The sequence below is a fragment of the Cherax quadricarinatus genome, chromosome 42, assembly GCF_038502225.1.
Source record: "Cherax quadricarinatus isolate ZL_2023a chromosome 42, ASM3850222v1, whole genome shotgun sequence".
In the NCBI taxonomy this organism is placed as follows: domain Eukaryota; kingdom Metazoa; phylum Arthropoda; class Malacostraca; order Decapoda; family Parastacidae; genus Cherax; species Cherax quadricarinatus.
In genome coordinates, this window is record NC_091333.1 from 6503127 (window position 1) to 6525268 (window position 22142).

Below are 22142 nucleotides of genomic sequence, written 5' to 3' on the forward strand. Positions count from 1 at the left end.
AATAAAACTTAATTATTTTTTTTAGCTAATTTCAGCATGATGGTTAAAACATCTAGGAAGGAGACATTGACTAATATTTACTGTCAAATATCGTATGTTGAGATATATCTAAATCTTGTCTCTTTATGATGTTAAATTGTGCTCAACATGATGTATAGCTAATCTCTAAGTTTTAGAACTTGCCAGCCATGAGTTCGATTCCTCACTTGTTTCGTAATGCACACTTGTACGATATTTGGTGTTTGTTTAGCATTTAATGATTACTGTTTACCTGTTAGGATTGTGATTATAATTAAGGATATTTTGCTTTGTCAGTAGCTTAGGCCTTTGTATTTCTTCCATTTTAACTTTTTTGTAAGTTTACAAGATTGATTTCGTGGGTTGTGATAATGTGTGAGTCGGGTGGAGGTGCCTGGCACCTGAAAATAAATGACATAGTGCCTGGCACCTGGAAATAAATGACTTGGTGCTTGGCACTTTAAAATAAATGGCATGGTGCCTGGCACAGCCTAACAGCCTACTTGCATAACAAATGATGGGCATAGTTTCGATGTGACAAACTGCCAAGTGCAGCCTGCTTTCCTCTCTCACTGATCTTAATTGACGATTTACTGCTGATGGGTAAGGACGTGATCCCTCCCTCCTGGAGCTCTGTCTCCATTAACATAACTTCACTTACAACTTGCACAGTCATGTATATCATTGGTGTTATATATGCATATGCATTCTTTCTACTGGACACAATACAACATAAGAGATGAGGAAACTGCTGTTCGAGCTAGATACCTCAAAGGCAAAAAGACCAAATAATCTTTCTACCATAAGTGTCCGGGTCCCAAGACTGTTCAACAGCCTCCCACCATGCATAAGGGGAATTACCAATAGGTTCCTGGCTGCCTTCCAGAGAGAGCTGGACAGATACTTAAAGTCGGTGCTGGATCAGCCGGGCTGTGGTTCGTACGTTGGACTACGTGCAGCTAGCAGTACCAGCCTGGTTGATCAGGCCCTGATCCACCGGGAGACCTGGTCGTGGACCGGGCCGCGGGAGCGTTGATCCCCGGAACACCCTCCAGGTAGACTCATTTCCATGATAACTGATAAAGCCTCTGGCGGAAATGCCTTAAAGAGCGTGTTATATTTTGGTAGCTTATACAGTCATTTTCGGGACTTAGAGTTTCCGAGAACTGTCGTGTTTGTGCAACTTAAGTGCATAAAAGTGAACACCGTCGTTTTAACTACCTTGTTCAGATAGCCTCTGAAGGGTCGTCAATCTGAACGTCATTCCGAGCGTTCATAAAACCCAGTTACACTTTCATGAACACATTTCTTATCATGCTATGTTTGAGTACAGTTTGGGAGGTATCAGCACTTGGTCGTGGAGATATAACCACCGTGGAACTGCTGGGAGCACAGCCTTTCATCGCACCTGTTCTGCCTGGACACCTTGTGTGTATTTTACTGTGTCTCAGCGTTGATTTTGACTTGTTTGGCTGTTGTTCTCCCGTGGTCTGGTACGCAGCGCTCTCGCTTCACACACATTTCCCGCGGTTCGATCCTCAGCAAGAATGAAAACATTGGGCGTGTTTCCTTACACCTGTTGTCTCCGTTCACCTAGCAAGCAAGTAGATACCTGGGACTTAGTCGACTGGTGTGGGTGGCATCCTGGGGAACAAGATTGAGGACCACAATGGAAATAAGTTAGACAGTCCTCGATGACGCACTGACTTTCTCGGGTTATCATGGATGGCTAACCCACTGGGGTTAAAAATCCGAACAAAATCATATCATAATTTTAACTTCCTGTGGACGCGAGTGAGGAGAAAGAATCAGTCATAAAAATCCGGAAGATCCAAAATACTGACGGATGGAACGAGAATCTTAAAATTTCGTGAAAGAAACTGAGCCAAACATACTTGGCATTGAACCAGCGTCTTTGTATTTGCATGTCCAGTTCATAGATGGAGAGTTTGTTGACGTTTAATATTACCGTGAATAAATTCAAGTGTTTGGGGGGATGGGATGCTGAGAGCTCGGCACGAAGATATAGAATGATTTATTATTGTTAAGAAATCTTACACAAGCACACTTTTAAGGGTGAATTAGCTGACAATGCTAGCTACATGACAGCTGACTATGCTAGCTACATGACAGCTGACTATGCTAGCTACATGACAGCTGACTATGCTAGTTACATGACAGCTGACAATGATAGCTACATGACAGCTGACTATGCTAGCTACATGACAGCTGACTATGCTAGCTACGTGACAGCTGACTATGCTAGCTATATGACAGCTGACTATGCTAGCTACATGACAGCTGACAATGCTAGCTACGTGACAGCTGACAATGCTAGCTACATGACAGCTGACTATGCTAGCTACATGACAACTGACTATGCTAGCTATATGACAGCTGACTATGCTAGCTACATGACAGCTGACTATGCTAGTTACATGACAGCTGACTATGCTAGCTACGTGACAGCTGACAATGCTAGCTACGTGACAGCTGACAATGCTAGCTACATGACAGCTGACTATGCTAGCTACATGACAGCTGACAATGCTAGCTACATGACAGCTGACAATGCTAGCTACGTGACAGCTGACAATGCTAGCTACATGACAGCTGACTATGCTAGCTACATGACAGCTGACAATGCTAGCTACGTGACAGCTGACAATGCTAGCTACATGACAGCTGACAATGCTAGCTACGTGACAGCTGACAATGCTAGCTATGTAACAGCTGACAATGCTAGCTACATGACAGCTGATAATGCTAGCTACATGACAGCTGACAATGCTAGCTACATGACAGCTGACAATGCTAGCTACATGACAGCTGACAATGCTAGCTACATGACAGCTGACAATGCTAGCTACATGACAGCTGACAATGCTAGCTACATGACAGCTGACAATGCTAGCTACATGACAGCTGACAATGCTAGCTACATGACAGCTGACTATTCTTAGAATCAGCTGACTTTTCATCAGAGAACTAGTTGACAATATACTACGAATCAGCTGACTTATTTCATAAATGAACAAGCTGACGATGCTACGAGTCAGCTGGCTTTTCAGAAATAAACTAGCTGAAGACAGTACGAGTCAGCTGATTTCAGTATCGCTGACTTTGCCTAACGTGCTGCGAGTCAGCTGACCTTTGCCATTCAGTAACTAAGACTGTTGTGGTAGTCACTAGGTGTGACTACCACAACAGTGAGTGTAGTGCAGAGCTACTGCTATAAGAGTTAACTCTACACTAACTCTAAACTAACTCTACACTAACACACCAATATGAGCTACATGGGGAGAAAATAAATTATTTTTTCCCATCTTTAAAATCACAAAGTGAAAAATATTTAGAATACCTTCAACATATCAAAAAAAAAGGGGTGATTTTTAAGGGAAAATTGAATACTCATGCTCATTACTATGTCTACATGACACATGAATATGGGGATGAGGAGGGGTGATGATTTTCTTAAAAGGAAAAAAATGTATAATTCATGATTTAAACATCAAAACGAATGTTAAAAAAAAAACATAGTTTATAATAAAAAATAATTTGAACATACATCTAAGATTAAAACATGCAAGTCACGGTGAAGGTGCGAAAATGAGTGAAAAACTCAGAAAAACAGAATAAACACAAAACTCAGGTGAAACTGAATAAAAAAATGTATATATATATATATATATATATATATATATATATATATATATATATATATATATATATATATATAATATATATATATATATATATATATATATATATTTATGTATATGCATATATATTTATATATATATGTATATATATATATATATATATATATATATATATATATATATATATATATATATATATATATATATATATATATATATATATACATATATATATATATATATATATATATATATATATATATATATATATATATATATATATATATATATATATATATATATATGTATATATGAAGAGAGAGAGTCATGCAGCCAATAAGCAGTCATGCAGTGTGTAAGGTCCAGCCACCTGTGTTACCTGTCACCCGTGTCACATGTGTCACCTGTGTCACCTGTCACCTGTGTCACTCGCGTTGTTAGACTTTGTAACTTTTCTCCCCAAAGTTAGTATTATTTACGAGGAAGCACTAAATCCATAGGGGACGGAGGTAATTAGGTTTAAGGCTGACACGAGGGTGGCTCCAATTCCTGGGATCAAGACCGTTTCGCTAGGAAAGAGCAAAACGTCCTCAATTTTTTTTTATTTTTTATTGATTATTAATTTTAATTTTTTTATTCATTTGTAATACTGTTGTGATTATTATTTTTTTTGGGGGGGGAGGGAGGGGGCAAGATTTTCTGGATGGATTTTAAAATTCTGGTGATATAATAACGCAGAAGCTCTTGGGAGGGGGCACGGGCCTTCATTCTGGTGAAGGGCTCTTGATCCTAGGAAGTGGAGCTACCCTCCGTTGAATTAAACCTGATTACCCCCCCCCCATTCCAGAGGCACTGAATGACCCCTACTGATTTATCTCTTCCCCATGAATATTCTCACTGTAATAATTTCTTAGAGTAATAATTAAAAATAATAATAATAATAATAATAATAATAATAATAATAATAATAATAATAATAATAATTAATTATAATAATAATAATAGCAATAATAATAATAATAATAATAATAATAATAATAATAATAATAATAATAATAATAATAATAATAATAATAATAATTATAATAATAATAATAATAATAAAAATAATAATAATAATAATAATAATAATAATAATAATAATAATAATAATAATAATAATAATAATAATAATAATAATTATAATAATAATAATAATAATAATAATAATAATAATAATAATAATAATAATAATAATAATAATAATAATAATAATTATAATAATAATAATAATAATAATAATAATAATAATAATAATAATAATAATAATAATAATAATAATAATAAGGGAAACTAGGCCTTAAAGCACACACAACATCGTTTGTTTCCCTGGTAGAGAAAGATGCATTGGCACTAACTGACCCCTTATTTAACCCCCGTCCCATCTGCCCTGTGGCACTAGTGCCTCTGAGGGTAGTGCCAGATGGAAGGGCTGAAGAAGGCAGTGCCAGACTGTGTGTCAGAAACGTGATAAAAAAAATTAGAAATCAAAAAATTATATATTTAATGAACGCATCGTTCTTTACTCTGGGAGTCTTAAGTTTACTCTGGGAGTCTTAAGTTTACTCTGGGAGTCGTAAGTTTACTCTGGGAGTCGTAAGTTTCCAATGGTGTTTCAAATTGATAGATCCAATTTTAACGATAAATGAATTTCAAATCGGGTCCATCAATTTGAAACACCCTGTATATACAGGACCTGTATACTTGGCCAGTAAACTGGACCTGTGTACTAGGCCTGTATACAGAACCTGTGATTTAGACTGTATACAGAACCTGTGCTTTAGGCTGTATACAGAACCTGTGTATTAGGCCATCATCATGCTGGACCAGTGGACCAGGCTCTCAGGTAGGACCTGCAGATGTGGCCAGCAAACAGAACCTGATGAACAGATTATTATACAAGACCTGTCGACTAGGCCATCATGCAGGGCCAGTGGACTAGGCCAGCATTCAGGGCCAGTGAACCAGGCCAGCATGCAGGGGCCAGCAGTCCACAACATGCACGACAGGACCTTCTCACAATGGCAACAACGACACTTACCACATAAGCATCAACGAAACGACAGTTAAAACAAACTCGAATGCAGTTGGAGATCCTGGAGTCGGCCGGGGCACTGAGCGGGTCGAGCCGTACCTCTAATAGTCTCGCTAGACCATGATGGGTGGGCTAGTTACCGGGTGTGACGGGTGAGGTGTTGGCTCAACGGGTGAAGTAAACCCCAGCGTCGCCAGGCTCCGGGTTAGTCACACAACAGCCCGTACTCTACATCAGGCTCAGAAAACAGGGACAGGAGGGGGTGGTAGGGCCATCGCGTACTTGAAACAAGAACGGGATGCCCCTGGAACAGGGGCGGAACGTCCCTGAAACAGAGACGGAACGTCCCTGAAACAGGGACGGGACGCCCCACCATTTAGATACATTAAACCTTGACACCTAATTACGAGGAACCCAGCTCACAGCCCTGGTCAGGTACAACTCAGGTACTGATGGAAAATCCTTCGTGCGGGCCCTTTTTCCCCTTGGGAAGAAAAAAAAAGGGAACGCACAGGGAGATTTAGAGGTAATAGGAAAGGGCTGGGAGCATGGGGGGAAATAAGGGGGGCTGCCTATTTTCGGGCTGCGCATGCTCCGTGCAAGGCCAGAGAGACTGTAAATTAAGCTGTCACTCACTGCGGGGTGTGATATGGGTGGTAAGGATAGTACTGGTGGTGCCATACCTCGCCGCCCTCGCTGTAGCTGTACCCACCACCCTTACCCGCGGACGCCACAGCCCCGACGTGGGCGCTGGGGGGTCCCCCGGCATGAGGCGAAGCCCCCTCCCCGCCGTGCGGGCTCCCTCCGGCGCTACTGCGTGCGCCGGGGGTGGAGGCCGGGGTAGCGGGACCCCACTTACACGCGACACCGCTCAGGTTGGGGTCGAGCGAGGCGGCGGACGTGGAGACAGGCACCTCGGGTAAGACACATATGCAACAGTTAGGTATCTTTATTTCGAAACGTTTCGCCTACACAGTAGGCTTCTTCAGTCGAGTACAGAAAAGTTGATAGAAGCAGAAGATACTTGAAGACGATGTAATCAGTCCATCACCCTTAAAGTTTTGAGGTGGTCAGTCCCTCAGTCTGGAGAAGAGCATTGTTCCGTTGTCTGAAACAATATGAAGTTGAAGTGACAGGATGGAGCCTTTATATAGTGCCAGGAGGTGAGACGGAGGTTGCTTTGGGAGGGCAGGTCCCTCTCAAACCCAGCCGTTCTCACTAGTAGAGGTCGAAGTTGATGGTCTGTACCAAGATACCCTTGTGTTGCAGTGTCTGACAGAATGAACATTAAAATGGTATAAAATACCGACAGATTGTTAGGTAAGACACATATGCAACAGTTAGGTATCTTTATTTCGAAACGTTTCGCCTACACAGTAGGCTTCTTCAGTCGAGTACAGAAAAGTTGATAGAAGCAGAAGATACTTGAAGACGATGTAATCAGTCCATCACCCTTAAAGTTTTGAGGTGGTCAGTCCCTCAGTCTGGAGAAGAGCATTGTTCCGTTGTCTGAAACAATATGAAGTTGAAGTGACAGGATGGAGCCTTTATATAGTGCCAGGAGGTGAGACGGAGGTTGCTTTGGGAGGGCAGGTCCCTCTCAAACCCAGCCGTTCTCACTAGTAGAGGTCGAAGTTGATGGTCTGTACCAAGATACCCTTGTGTTGCAGTGTCTGACAGAATGAACATTAAAATGGTATAAAATACCGACAGATTGTTAGGTAAGACACATATGCAACAGTTAGGTATCTTTATTTCGAAACGTTTCGCCTACACAGTAGGCTTCTTCAGTCGAGTACAGAAAAGTTGATAGAAGCAGAAGATACTTGAAGACGATGTAATCAGTCCATCACCCTTAAAGTTTTGAGGTGGTCAGTCCCTCAGTCTGGAGAAGAGCATTGTTCCGTTGTCTGAAACAATATGAAGTTGAAGTGACAGGATGGAGCCTTTATATAGTGCCAGGAGGTGAGACGGAGGTTGCTTTGGGAGGGCAGGTCCCTCTCAAACCCAGCCGTTCTCACTAGTAGAGGTCGAAGTTGATGGTCTGTACCAAGATACCCTTGTGTTGCAGTGTCTGACAGAATGAACATTAAAATGGTATAAAATACCGACAGATTGTTAGGTAAGACACATATGCAACAGTTAGGTATCTTTATTTCGAAACGTTTCGCCTACACAGTAGGCTTCTTCAGTCGAGTACAGAAAAGTTGATAGAAGCAGAAGATACTTGAAGACGATGTAATCAGTCCATCACCCTTAAAGTTTTGAGGTGGTCAGTCCCTCAGTCTGGAGAAGAGCATTGTTCCGTTGTCTGAAACAATATGAAGTTGAAGTGACAGGATGGAGCCTTTATATAGTGCCAGGAGGTGAGACGGAGGTTGCTTTGGGAGGGCAGGTCCCTCTCAAACCCAGCCGTTCTCACTAGTAGAGGTCGAAGTTGATGGTCTGTACCAAGATACCCTTGTGTTGCAGTGTCTGACAGAATGAACTGACAGATATGTTAGGTATCTTTATTTCGAAACGTTTCGCCTAAAGTAGGCTTCTTCAGTAGTACAGAAAAGTTGATAGAAGCCTAACTGAATGGTATAATCTGTCGGTATTTTATACCATTTTAATGTTCATTCTGTCAGACACTGCAACACAAGGGTATCTTGGTACAGACCATCAACTTCGACCTCTACTAGTGAGAACGGCTGGGTTTGAGAGGGACCTGCCCTCCCAAAGCAACCTCCGTCTCACCTCCTGGCACTATATAAAGGCTCCATCCTGTCACTTCAACTTCATATTGTTTCAGACAACGGAACAATGCTCTTCTCCAGACTGAGGGACTGACCACCTCAAAACTTTAAGGGTGATGGACTGATTACATCGTCTTCAAGTATCTTCTGCTTCTATCAACTTTTCTGTACTCGACTGAAGAAGCCTACTGTGTAGGCGAAACGTTTCGAAATAAAGATACCTAACTGTTGCATATGTGTCTTACCTAACAATCTGTCGGTATTTTATACCATTTTAATGTTCATTCTGTCAGACACTGCAACACAAGGGTATCTTGGTACAGACCATCAACTTCGACCTCTACTAGTGAGAACGGCTGGGTTTGAGAGGGACCTGCCCTCCCAAAGCAACCTCCGTCTCACCTCCTGGCACTATATAAAGGCTCCATCCTGTCACTTCAACTTCATATTGTTTCAGACAACGGAACAATGCTCTTCTCCAGACTGAGGGACTGACCACCTCAAAACTTTAAGGGTGATGGACTGATTACATCGTCTTCAAGTATCTTCTGCTTCTATCAACTTTTCTGTACTCGACTGAAGAAGCCTACTGTGTAGGCGAAACGTTTCGAAATAAAGATACCTAACTGTTGCATATGTGTCTTACCTAACAATCTGTCGGTATTTTATACCATTTTAATGTTCATTCTGTCAGACACTGCAACACAAGGGTATCTTGGTACAGACCATCAACTTCGACCTCTACTAGTGAGAACGGCTGGGTTTGAGAGGGACCTGCCCTCCCAAAGCAACCTCCGTCTCACCTCCTGGCACTATATAAAGGCTCCATCCTGTCACTTCAACTTCATATTGTTTCAGACAACGGAACAATGCTCTTCTCCAGACTGAGGGACTGACCACCTCAAAACTTTAAGGGTGATGGACTGATTACATCGTCTTCAAGTATCTTCTGCTTCTATCAACTTTTCTGTACTCGACTGAAGAAGCCTACTGTGTAGGCGAAACGTTTCGAAATAAAGATACCTAACTGTTGCATATGTGTCTTACCTAACAATCTGTCGGTATTTTATACCATTTTAATGTTCATTCTGTCAGACACTGCAACACAAGGGTATCTTGGTACAGACCATCAACTTCGACCTCTACTAGTGAGAACGGCTGGGTTTGAGAGGGACCTGCCCTCCCAAAGCAACCTCCGTCTCACCTCCTGGCACTATATAAAGGCTCCATCCTGTCACTTCAACTTCATATTGTTTCAGACAACGGAACAATGCTCTTCTCCAGACTGAGGGACTGACCACCTCAAAACTTTAAGGGTGATGGACTGATTACATCGTCTTCAAGTATCTTCTGCTTCTATCAACTTTTCTGTACTCGACTGAAGAAGCCTACTGTGTAGGCGAAACGTTTCGAAATAAAGATACCTAACTGTTGCATATGTGTCTTACCTAACAATCTGTCGGTATTTTATACCATTTTAATGTTCATTCTGTCAGACACTGCAACACAAGGGTATCTTGGTACAGACCATCAACTTCGACCTCTACTAGTGAGAACGGCTGGGTTTGAGAGGGACCTGCCCTCCCAAAGCAACCTCCGTCTCACCTCCTGGCACTATATAAAGGCTCCATCCTGTCACTTCAACTTCATATTGTTTCAGACAACGGAACAATGCTCTTCTCCAGACTGAGGGACTGACCACCTCAAAACTTTAAGGGTGATGGACTGATTACATCGTCTTCAAGTATCTTCTGCTTCTATCAACTTTTCTGTACTCGACTGAAGAAGCCTACTGTGTAGGCGAAACGTTTCGAAATAAAGATACCTAACTGTTGCATATGTGTCTTACCTAACAATCTGTCGGTATTTTATACCATTTTAATGTTCATTCTGTCAGACACTGCAACACAAGGGTATCTTGGTACAGACCATCAACTTCGACCTCTACTAGTGAGAACGGCTGGGTTTGAGAGGGACCTGCCCTCCCAAAGCAACCTCCGTCTCACCTCCTGGCACTATATAAAGGCTCCATCCTGTCACTTCAACTTCATATTGTTTCAGACAACGGAACAATGCTCTTCTCCAGACTGAGGGACTGACCACCTCAAAACTTTAAGGGTGATGGACTGATTACATCGTCTTCAAGTATCTTCTGCTTCTATCAACTTTTCTGTACTCGACTGAAGAAGCCTACTGTGTAGGCGAAACGTTTCGAAATAAAGATACCTAACTGTTGCATATGTGTCTTACCTAACAATCTGTCGGTATTTTATACCATTTTAATGTTCATTCTGTCAGACACTGCAACACAAGGGTATCTTGGTACAGACCATCAACTTCGACCTCTACTAGTGAGAACGGCTGGGTTTGAGAGGGACCTGCCCTCCCAAAGCAACCTCCGTCTCACCTCCTGGCACTATATAAAGGCTCCATCCTGTCACTTCAACTTCATATTGTTTCAGACAACGGAACAATGCTCTTCTCCAGACTGAGGGACTGACCACCTCAAAACTTTAAGGGTGATGGACTGATTACATCGTCTTCAAGTATCTTCTGCTTCTATCAACTTTTCTGTACTCGACTGAAGAAGCCTACTGTGTAGGCGAAACGTTTCGAAATAAAGATACCTAACTGTTGCATATGTGTCTTACCTAACAATCTGTCGGTATTTTATACCATTTTAATGTTCATTCTGTCAGACACTGCAACACAAGGGTATCTTGGTACAGACCATCAACTTCGACCTCTACTAGTGAGAACGGCTGGGTTTGAGAGGGACCTGCCCTCCCAAAGCAACCTCCGTCTCACCTCCTGGCACTATATAAAGGCTCCATCCTGTCACTTCAACTTCATATTGTTTCAGACAACGGAACAATGCTCTTCTCCAGACTGAGGGACTGACCACCTCAAAACTTTAAGGGTGATGGACTGATTACATCGTCTTCAAGTATCTTCTGCTTCTATCAACTTTTCTGTACTCGACTGAAGAAGCCTACTGTGTAGGCGAAACGTTTCGAAATAAAGATACCTAACTGTTGCATATGTGTCTTACCTAACAATCTGTCGGTATTTTATACCATTTTAATGTTCATTCTGTCAGACACTGCAACACAAGGGTATCTTGGTACAGACCATCAACTTCGACCTCTACTATTGAGAACGGCTGGGTTTGAGAGGGACCTGCCCTCCCAAACCAACCTCCGTCTCACCTCCTGGCACTATATAAAGGCTCCATCCTGTCACTTCAACTTCATATTGTTTCAGACAACGGAACAATGCTCTTCTCCATACTGAGGGACTGACCACCTCAAAACTTTAAGGGTGATGGACTGATTACATCGTCTTCAAGTATCTTCTGCTTCTATCAACTTTTCTGTACTCGACTGAAGAAGCCTACTGTGTAGGCGAAACGTTTCGAAATAAAGATACCTGACTGTTGCATATGTGTCTTACCTAACAATCTGTCGGTATTTTATACCATTTTAATGTTCATTCTGTCAGACACTGCAACACAAGGGTATCTTGGTACAGACCATCAACTTCGACCTCTACTATTGAGAACGGCTGGGTTTGAGAGGGACCTGCCCTCCCAAACCAACCTCCGTCTCACCTCCTGGCACTATATAAAGGCTCCATCCTGTCACTTCAACTTCATATTGTTTCAGACAACGGAACAATGCTCTTCTCCATACTGAGGGACTGACCACCTCAAAACTTTAAGGGTGATGGACTGATTACATCGTCTTCAAGTATCTTCTGCTTCTATCAACTTTTCTGTACTCGACTGAAGAAGCCTACTGTGTAGGCGAAACGTTTCGAAATAAAGATACCTGACTGTTGCATATGTGTCTTACCTAACAATCTGTCGGTATTTTATACCATTTTAATGTTCCTACTGGCTCATACTAGGCAGGTCCAAGTCACACAATTTCAAAGGGGAGGAGCACTGCTGTAGACCTACTCGAAACGTTCTCTTCATCTATTAATATCCTGAACTGTAAGTAAGTGCATTTTCCCACATAAGAGGCAAGGTTAAGTTGTGACGCATCTGCCAAGGGTTCCAGGGGAAAAAAGTCACAGGGAAAGAAGTCACAGGAAAAAAAGTCACAGGGAAAAGAATCACATGGAAAAAGTAACATGGAAAAAATTCACAGGTAAAAAGTCACAGAGAAAAAAGGTCACAGGGAAAAAAAACACAGGGAAAAAAACACAGGGAAAAAAACACAGGGAAAAAAATCACAGAAGAAAAAATAACACTACAAACGTACCCTGTTGCAGTGACTGACAAATCTACCCTAACCTAACAGTGAATATACATATAATGCCGGAATATCACGTAAGAGATTATGTCACTGTATGTCTTGTATTGTCAAATAAATGACTGACAAATGTTTTTCTTGCATTGCTTTACTTAAGAAACTGGATAAAAGGTGTTTGTTTCTACATATCTGATTACCAACATTTGTCAGTCGTGTTGACAACATGTACAAGTCATGTACTGTCAGGTAATAACTTGTTTTAAATATGTTTTTTTTAGGTTTATTTATTTATTTTGTGGATATGAATAAACTGTGAGTTTTTTCCGAACACTCTAGCAAGATTTGACTTATATGGAGGTTACTGATCCCAGGACACCAGCTGGATGGTCACTGATCCCAGGACAACATCTGGGGGGTCGCTGATCCCAGGGCACCAGCTGGATGGTCACTGATCCCAGGACACCAGTTGGGGGGTCACTGATCCCAGGACACCAGCTGGGGGGTCACTGATCCCAGGACACCAGCTGGGGGGTCACTGATCCCAGGACACCAGCTGGGGGTCACTGATCCCAGGACACCAGCTGGGGGGTCACTGATCCCAGGACACCAGCTGGGGGGTCACTGATCCCAGGACACCAGCTGGGGGTCACTGATCCCAGGACACCAGCTGGATGGTCACTGATCCCAAGACACCAGCTGGGGGGTCACTGATCCCAGGACACCAGCTGGGGGGTCACTGATCCTAGGACACCAGCTGGGGATCACTGATCCCAGGACACCAGCTGGGGGGTCACTGATCCCAGGGCACCAGCTGGGGGGTTACTGATCCCAGGACACCAGCTGGGGGGTTACTGATCCCAGGACACCAGCTTGGGGGTCACTGATCCCAAGACACCAGCTGGGGGGTCACTGAACCCAAGACACCAGCTGGGGGGTCACTGATCCCAAGACACCAGCTGGGGGGTCACTGAACCCAAGACACCAGCTGGGGGGGTCACTGATCCCAAGACCCCAGCTGGCGGGTCACTGATCCCAAGACACCAGCTGGGGGGTCACTGAACCCAAGACACCAGCTGGGGGGTCACTGATCCCAAGACACCAGCTGGGGGGTCACTGATCCCAAGACACCAGCTGGGGGGTCACTGATCCCAAGACACCAGCTGGGGGTCACTGATCCCAAGACACCAGCTGGGGGGTCACTGATCCCAAGACACCAGCTGGGGGGTCACTGATCCCAAGACACCAGCTGGGGGGTCACTGATCCCAAGACACCAGCTGAGGGGTCACTGAACCCAAGACACCAGCTGGGGGTCACTGATCCCAAGACACCAGCTGGGGGGTCACTGATCCCAAGACACCAGCTGGGGGGATCACTGAACCCAAGACATCAGCTGGGGGGATCACTGAACCCAAGACACCAGCTGGGGGGATCACTGAACCCAAGACACCAGCTGGAGGGTCACTGATCCCAAGACACCAGCTGGGGATCACTGATCCCAAGACACCAGCTGGGGGTCACTGATCCCAAGACACCAGCTGGGGGGTCACTGATCCCAAGACACCAGCTGGGGGGTCACTGATCCCAAGACAACTTGGGGATCACTCAACTAAAGTTTGGTTAACGTGCCTAAGAGAGACAATTTGAGATAATTGAAATGAGTCTCTAAAACATGAAAAACAAGTGTAAACATCGTGAACAAGTGTAAACATCGTGAACAAGTGTAAATATCTTCAACTAAATCAACTCAAAGATAAACGAACGTAAGAATTTAAAATTTAATAAAAACATGGCAACACACCCATTCTCTTCCCTTATAAATAAGCCTCAAGTAACTCTAACTTAGGAAATATTTCATAATGTTTAGTGGCCTTAAGTATATTATCGTTCAGCTACAGATTAATGCTTGTGAGAATGACATGTATATGTATATATACATATATATATATATATATATATATATATATATATATATATATATATATATATATATATATATATATATATATATATATATATATATATATATACGAGGAACGGGAACGGGATAAGGTCTGATCCGAAGAGGATCAAGAGCTCTTCAGCAGTGTCAAGGCGCCTAGGCACAATAAACCAAACACAGACAGAAGCAGACAGACAGACAGCGACAGCAGCACTACCTGCTGGAGGAGGGGGAGGATCGATCGTAAGTACGTCAATAGCCGGCGCCAACGTACGATGACCACAAACCGCCGCAGGTGAGGTCGTTGTAGCAACTCTGCGCCAGAGCTACGATAATCACCCAAGACGCTGGCAGTATGATGATAGCTGCGATAACTGCCACGCGTGATAACCGCCTCTTATGCATGATAACTAGCAGCAGATGCTAGATTTATAGCAGTGCCATTAGACAATGTACCATGACCAATGAAGGCGGAGGTAAAAGATAGCACAACAGATTTCAGTTATCGCAGCAGCAGCTGATGTAAAGGTACGATAATCGCTATAGTCACAGTTGCCGAGGGAAGACAACTAGCTGCAGATAATTAAGGGAGTATAATTATACCAGTACTCGGTTTAGAGGCATGATAATTGCATCAGCAGCCGCCTGTCGAGGCGTAAGAACGCCAGGAGCCTGTACACAGATGCTGGAACTAGTTCAGAAGCAAACAGTGGAGTCAAGAGAAGCACCGAGTTCACGAGTACAGTAATTAGCATGAGACGTCTTAGTGTAACACAGTAATTAGCCACAGACGTCTTATTATAATACAGTAATTAGCAACAGACGTCTTAGTGTGATACAGTAATTAGCAACAGACGTCTTAGTGTGATACAGTAATTAGCAACAGACGGCTCAGTATGATACAGTAATTAGCAACAGACGGCTCAATATGATACAGTAATTAGCAACAGACGTCTTAGTGTGATACAGTAATTAGCAACAGACGGCTCAATATGATACAGTAATTAGCAACAGACGTCTCAATAAGATACAGTAATTAGCAACAAAAGTCTCAATATGATACATTAATTATTAATGGATGTCTCAGTATGATACAGTAATTAGCATCAGACACGTTAGTAAGACATTTAGCAACAGTACTTACGGGAATGATAATCAGCAGAACTTAGGAACGTGATAACCAGCAGAACTTATGAATATAATAACCAACAGAATTTATGAACTTGATAACCAATAGAACTTAGGAACATGATAACCAACAGAATTTAGGAACATGATAACCAACAGAACTTAGGAACATGATAACCAGCAGAACTTAGGAACATGATAACCAGCAAAACTTAAGAACATGATAACCAGCAGAACTTAGGAATATGATAACCAGCAGAGCTTAGGAACATGATAACCAGCAGAACTTAGGAACATGATAACCAGCAGAACTTATGAATATGATAACCAACAGAATTTATGAACTTGATAACCAATAGAACTTAGGAACATGATAACCAACAGAATTTAGAAACATGATAACCAGCAGAACTTATGAATATGATAACCAACAGAATTTATGAACTTGATAACCAATAGAACTTAGGAACATGATAACCAACAGAACTTAGGAACATGATAACCAACAGAACTTAGGAACATGATATCCAGTAGAACTTATGAATATGATAACCAACTGAACTTATGAACATGATAATCAGCAGAACCACTGCAGAAGAAGATTCCTGATAACAATACACTGCCAGAATTATCGCCAATCAGTCATGGAATGGCAGTCGAAGGAGACTCATTAGTAACAAACGTCTACAAAGTAATTAATGAAGGTAATTAGTGCATTTACACGGTTTGCCATTATGAAGGACGTAAAATATGTGATGCTACATATGTGATGTCACATGTGATGCCACATATGTGATGTCATATATGTGATGTTACATGTGATGCCCCATATGTGATGTCACATATGTGATGTCACATATGTGATGCCCCATATGTGATGTCACATATGTGATGTCACATGTGATGCCACATATGTGATGTCATATATGTGATGTTACATGTGATGCCACATATGTGATGTCATATATGTGATGTTACATGTGATGCCCCATATGTGATGTCACATATGTGATGTCACATATGTGATGCCCCATATGTGATGTCACATATGTGATGTCACATGTGATGCCACATATGTGATGTCATATATGTGATGTTACATGTGATGCCACATATGTGATGTCATATATGTGATGTTACATGTGATGCCCCATATGTGATGTCACATATGTGATGTCACATATGTGATGCCCCATATGTGATGTCACATATGTGATGTCACATGTGATGCCACATATGTGATGTCACATGTGATGCCACATATGTGATGTCACATATGTGATGTCACATGTGATGCCCCATATGTGATGTCACATATGTGATGTCACATGTGATGTCACATATGTGATGTCACATGTGATGCCACATATGTGATGTCACATGTGATGTCACATATGTGATGCCCCATATGTGATGTCACATATGTGATGTCACATGTGATGCCACATATGTTATGTCACATATGTGATGTCACATGTGATGCCACATATGTTATGTCATATATGTGATGTCACATGTGATGCCACATATGTGATGTCACATGTGATGTCACATATGTTATGTCATATATGTGATGTCACATGTGATGCCACATATGTTATGTCATATATGTGATGTCACATGTGATGCCACATATGTGATGTCACATGTGATGTCACATATGTGATGTCACATATGTGATGTCACATGTGATGTCACATATGTGATGTCACTCCTGTGGAAAAAAATTTCAGTTCCCTCTTAAAAAAATTGTTACACTTGTAAATCGATCAATTTTTTTTAATAAGAGCAGGCAAAATTTTGATTACTCTTCCTTACTGTATCATCGACCTCAGCTGTGCCGATAGATAATACAAATGTCTAGTTATCCTGGGTGTACAGGAATAACGAGGACAGGTGTGGCCATGTATACACGACACGTGTATGATACATACACCGTGGGGTGTGTATGTCTCTCAGTGTATATATACACCGAGAATTTAGTCCCCTCCCCACGGTTTAGGTATTACAGTGTTCCTGGCTGGTGGTGTACAGGCGACGTGCAGCCTTAATAACCCCCGTGTAGCCGATAAGCTTTAAACTCCATTAGGTAACCAATCAGCAACATGCTGAACGATCACTAGACGAGCCTGGCCTATGGCCGGGCTCAGGGAGTAGAAGAACTCTCGGAAGTCATCAAAGGTATATCAAAGGGAAGTTTCAATCGGGACAGTGTTACGTTGAGGGGAAGAGCTTCAGCCAGTCACTGACCTCAGCAATACATTGTTCCACTGGAAACCGGTTCTCTATCACGTCATTTTGATCTTGCAAAGTATTGTATTGTATCGTGTTTGCGATACATTATATTTCACAAGCAACCTTCAACACATTACTTTTATAAATACATTAATAAAGTGAATGGATCTTCTATTGTAGCTACAATTATGGTAATACACACACACACACACACACACACACACACACACACACACACACGAATAAAAGTGATGTTAGGAAGTATTTCTTTAGTCATAGAGTTGTCAGGAAGTGGAATAGTCTGGCAAGTGACGTAGTGGAGACTGGAACCATACATAGTTTTAAGACGAGGTATGATAAAGCTCATTGAGCAGGGAGAGAGAGGACCTCGTAATGATCAGTGAAGAGGAGGGGCCAGGACTATGAATCGACCCCTGCAACCACAAATAGGTAAGTACACACACACTCTAAACTCATGGGATCAGGGAGAGAGTGGACCTAATCGCGCCCAGTGAAGAGGTGGGGCCAGAAACTGTGACTTGACCGCTGCAACCACAATTAGGTAAGCACACACACACACACACACACACACACACACACACACACACGTACACGTACATGAGCGGCCTGTGGGTGCAGATAATGAAGTCAGGTTTGGAGTTCTTGTAAACGAGCCTTGAAGACGTCTGCAACCACTGCCAGGTGCCGTCTCTCGTCTGAAGACGGTAGGCGATCATTCCCGACGCTCCAGTCTTCAACACTGTGTGGGAGACGTCATACCAGGTCACTAGAGGTCAAGGAGCTTCCCTAGAGGTGGCACGCATTCGCCAGAGGTTCAACATTAATGGCGCAAGAGGTTATTGGGGTTCAATTGACGTTATTGGGGTTCAGTAGAGGTGATTGGGGTTCAGTAGTGATTATTGGAGTTCAAGAGAGGTCACAGACCTCACGGCAGTTCACTAGAGCCCAGAGGGAGTTCACCAGAAACCCCGGGGATTTCACAAGAGACCCCAGGGGTTCACTAAACCCCCCGGGGGAAGGTTCACTAGAGGTAGCCCATCATCACAGACCCTGAGGTATCAAGGTCACATCGGGTCAGTGGAAATCCCGAAAAAAGGCAAACGAAGGTCAATTAGTGGCTATAATGACCAATTAAGGCAAATTTAGTTGAACAATGACCCATTTCAAACTGTACGAGGATAATTACAGGTAATTATGAGTTACAGTGGGTGACGAGGTGTAATGAAAGTAAACACCTCAGTCAACACTGGTCATTAAGGACCACAAATTACAAGTGGCAATTTGTAATTAAGAGTTATATAAGGGTCTGTTATTATTATTATTATTAGTAGTAGTAGTAGTAGTAGTAGTAGTATAATTATTTATTAAAATTGTTATTATTGCTATTATTATTATTATTATTATTATTATTATTATTATTATTATTATTATTATTATTATTATTATTATTATTATTATTATTATTATTATTATTATTATTATTATTATTATTATTATTATTATTTATTAAAATTTTTATTATTATTATTATTATTGCTATTGTTATATTACTATTATTAGTAGTAGTAAGGTTATTATTGTTATTATTATTATTATTATTATTATTATTATTATTATTATTATTATTATTTATATTTATTATTTTTTTATTATTATTATTATTTATAATTATTGATTATTATATTATTAATTATTATTATTATTATTATTATTATTATTATTATTATTATTATTATTATTATTATTATTATCTTTATTATTTTAAGAAACTCTTCATCAAGCACTAAATCCGTCGGGGTTCATACAGTGCCTGGAGAATGGAAGGTTATCAGGTCTGATGCGAGGAAAGGAGAGGGATAGCTCCAGTTCCTCGAATCAATATTACAGGTCAAAGGATGCCATTAGAAATGACTTAACTACAGAATGTCAAGCTCCTGATTATGCGTTGATTGCAACATGAAAGGCCTAGAGCTATCATTCAACCTCCCCCCCCGTGGGGGGTGGGAGTTAAGTAGATAATGAGACACTTGAAGTTTGAGGATATGAATCCCTCAGCCTAAGATGGTGAGGAAGTGAAGACATCATCCCCAGGCTGGGGGACCGATTACCCGAAGCTCCATCTTCACACCTTCTCTCAATATTGGACCGAGGAAGCCACTGGCGGGTGAAACGTCTCCACAATAAGGAGACCTAAGTATCACGCAAATGCCTCATCAATCACAGTGATGCTTAAATCCTATTAACCACATCAATAAAACAACAATAATCTGTAAATAACAACTAAAAAATTAACTTGTATAAATTAAGTCAATTAAAAAATTATTATATTCAATAATAATTTATTAATGTAAATCTTAATATTAGTCTCCTCTCGTTAGTAACAAATGAGTTGACTAACGCTCCTGGTGCGCTGAGGCGACGTAGGCGAGGTCGTCGTAGTGAACCAGGTCATAACCGCCCTTGTTGGCCAGCTCCAGGTCGCTGTATCCCAGCAGCATCTTGCCCCTGTGAACCAAGATGGTGCACTGGTTATAAGTCGCCGGGAGAGAGTCTTATGTAGGGGGATAAAATCTCGTGAAGGGAGAGGAAAGTCTTATCAAAGGGGGAAGAAATTCTCCTGTAGGGGAAGAAATTTTTCAGAAAGGGGGAAGGAACTCTTCTGAAGGGGGAAGAAATTCTTCTGAAGCGGGAAGGAACTCTTCTGAAGGGGGGAGAAATTCTTCTGAAGGGGGAAGGAACTCTTCTGAAGGGAGAAAAAATTCTTCTGAAGGGGGAAGAAATTTTTCTGAAGGAGGAAGGAACTCTTCTGAAGGGAGAAAAAATTCTTCTGAAGGGGGGAGAAATTCTTCTGAAGGAGGAAGGAACTCTTCTGAAGGGAGAAAAAATTTTTCTGAAGGGGGAAGAAATTCTTCTGAAGGGGGAAGAAATTCTTCTGAAGGGGGGAAGAAATTCTTCTGAAGGGGAAGAAATTCTTCTGAAGGCGGAAGGAACTCTTCTGAAGGGAGAAAAAATTCTTCTGAAGGGGGAAGAAACTCTTCTGAAGGGGGAAGAAACTCTTCTGAAGGGGGAAGAAACTCTACTTTCGTGGGGTAAAGAAACAACCCACTGGAATAGGGAAGAATATTGTGAGAAAAGGAAAAAAAACTTATTTAATTGGTGCGGGAAAATACTGTAAATAAGGAAAAATCTCGTAAAGTAAATAGATGCAAGGATACACACACACACACACACACACACACACACACACACATACACACACACACACACACACACACACACACACACACACACACACACATACACACACACACACACACACACACACACACACACACACACACACACACACACACATACACACACACACACACACACACACACACACACACACACACACACACACACACACACACACACACACACACACACACACACACACACACACACACACACACACACACACACACACACACACACACACACACACACACACACATATATATATATATATATATATATGTATATACATACCATTGAGTGGCCTTTTAACTGCTACGTGTAACTAGAATATTACACCTGTGACTAAGCTGCTTCTTAATTGGCTCAGGTGAAAAGGGTCTTCGTCTCGCCATTTAAGGAAGGTAATTTTTAGCACCTCTAAATGAGAGTGTTGGTCGAGCAGACCAAAAACACTAATGGGACTTGTGATGGAGTTCAAAGATTCATGTTTACCTTTTCCAGATTAAAAAAAATGTTGGATGTTGTTGATAGTTTATGAGAGGGAAGGTGAGGAGGTGGAGAGAAAGTTGGAGGTGGGGAGGTGAGGTGAGGAGGTGGAGAGAAAGTTGGAGGTGGGGAGGTGAGGTGAGGAGGTGGAGAGAAAGTTGGAGGTGGGGAGGTGAGGTGAGGAGGTGGAGAGAAAGTTGGAGGTGGGGAGGTGAGGTGAGGAGGTGGAGAGAGCTGGAGGTGGGAAAGTGAGGAGAGGAAGTGGAGAGAGCTGGAGGTGGGGAAGTGAGGTGAGGAGGTAGAGAGAAAGTAGGAGGTGGGAAAGTGAGGTGAGGAGGTGG

At 41.9% G+C, this 22142-nt stretch overlaps 1 protein-coding gene across 1 annotated transcript in view; it reads right to left on the reverse strand.

The window, feature by feature from the left end:
• ss (spineless) overlaps positions 1-22142 on the reverse strand; it is a 422971-nt gene that overhangs the window by 2413 nt on the left and 398416 nt on the right. Inside the window, 4 exon segments of the mRNA XM_070093151.1 lie at positions 6391-6401; positions 6404-6668; positions 18663-18814; positions 20474-20580. Coding sequence (XP_069949252.1) covers positions 6391-6401; positions 6404-6668; positions 18663-18814; positions 20474-20580 — 535 coding nt within the window.